We start from the raw sequence: 1,883 nt of genomic DNA on the forward strand, positions 1-1,883 counted from the left end.
CATTCTTGATCACGGATTGGGCTTGGTCGTTGGTGAAATCAGGGAACATAGAAGAGGCATTGGATGCTTCTTTGTTGAAGGATGACAGCTTTGGAAGTTCAAATCCAAAGAGCATAATGGAAAGGTTTTTACTTGTGGGAATTCTATGCTCACATGTGATGGTTGCTCTGAGGCCAACAATTTCTGATGCATTGAAGATGCTGGAAGGTGATATTGAGGTTCCTCAAATCCCGGATCGGCCAATGCCGCTCGGACACCCTGCTACGTTTTACGGCGATGGCGGCAGTACTTTCAGCATATCTCCGGCCTTAAGCGGCCCCAAGTTGCAAACTGGAGACATGCTCAGGTAATTGTAATCAAGACTCAAGAGTGTATCTTAATTATTCCAAGCATGACTAGAAAAGGTGAAAGGTGGAGGAAAATGTTTTCCATTCTTTCCATGGCTTCATTTGAGGTTAATAAACTGATGAGAATAGTCTTTCTTTACTGAAGAAAATTATAATGCCATGCCAAACATGAAAAAACGTAGAAGCTGGCAAGGCACCATTAGATTTTGGTATCTCTTTAGATCACTTAAATAGTTGGGAATAGGTGTTGTATTATAGCTTTTCAATGGAAAATTCTGTTGTAACTTGGAAGATTTCCAATTTTCAATTTGGTTTTCATCTAAATTTTCCTGTAAAGCAAAAACAAATAAAGGCATATATATGTATATAAATAAAATTGTTGATTCGACTGTAATGTTTGTGCTAGTTGAAGTAATATTGGTTGTTTTGTTCTTGATTCCTATTCCTAATGTTATATGATAGATTGGATTCCCATAAATATCTTTAGTAACCCTTTAACTACAGGTCCATTGGTAAGAGCTGAGCTCTTCAAAGGGATCTGCAAGCTGAGGATCTAGCTTCTTATATTATATTTTTCATACATAGACCATCAATGGAACACAAATCAAATGCTCCTTTTTTTTCCCCTTTGAATTTAGGTGTTTATAATTTTGCTCTTTACCTGTTATTTAAAGAGTTTTGGAATATTGTTTGTTTAGAATTTAGACAGCTTCACAGGTTTGTAAACAGTATAAACACATGTACATACATGCTTTTGATTTTTTCCTGCTCATGAAGGTATTAGATTTGAGGTACCCTTCTTTATTATATTCTCTGACCTTTTTTTTTGGGTATAATAACCATAAGCATTTTTTAGGGGAAAAAGGATAAAAATAAAACCACAATTTTTTACTAAGCATAGGCCAACCAACATTTTCCTTTCGGTTTCATACAGATGTACGTGTATCAGTATATGTAGGGTTCAAACCAATATTTCTGGTTAACAACAAAGCTGAAATAATAATATATGAACAAATTTTTAGTTATTTTTTTATCTGTATGAGCCGACTTGAGTAATCCAATGATACAGAGAGTTTCGAACATGTTGAAAAAGGAGTTCATTTTACATAGTGAGCCATGCTCCTCCTTATTATTTTATTATTATTTTGGCATATTAAGGACAATTAAATTTGGATTTATTTCTTTTTCTTCTTAGTTATTAGATCAACGAATTTAGAATTTCATACATAAATTATTTAAACTTCTAATAATTAAGCTACCATTAATAGCTTGTTTCCTTACTTGGCACGAGGCTAAAACCAAGAAACAGAAAATTAGAAATAATTGTTGTAAAATAAATAAGGAAGATACAGTAAATATAAAATAAAGAAGTCGAAGTAGAAGATTTTAGTATTAATATTTATCACAATTAATATCTCAATATAATAAAAATTATTTATATATATATTACTAGTATATATAGTAGTGTATATAAAAGGGAGAGAGAAAGGGAGAGAGAAGAGTGTTTTAGTATAGAAGAGAGAGAGAATTTTATTG

The 1,883-nt window shown here is 32.4% G+C and overlaps 1 protein-coding gene across 1 annotated transcript in view; it reads left to right on the forward strand.

Moving 5' to 3' along the window:
- Nucleotides 1–783, forward strand: part of LOC107623300 (probable receptor-like protein kinase At1g11050) — a gene marked incomplete in the record, with an annotated part of 2,822 nt that extends 2,039 nt beyond the window's left edge. The window contains 1 exon segment of the mRNA XM_016325509.2: nucleotides 1–783. Coding sequence (XP_016180995.1) covers nucleotides 1–350 — 350 coding nt within the window.

This window comes from Arachis ipaensis, chromosome B10, assembly GCF_000816755.2.
Source record: "Arachis ipaensis cultivar K30076 chromosome B10, Araip1.1, whole genome shotgun sequence".
Taxonomy (NCBI): Eukaryota; Viridiplantae; Streptophyta; class Magnoliopsida; order Fabales; family Fabaceae; genus Arachis; species Arachis ipaensis.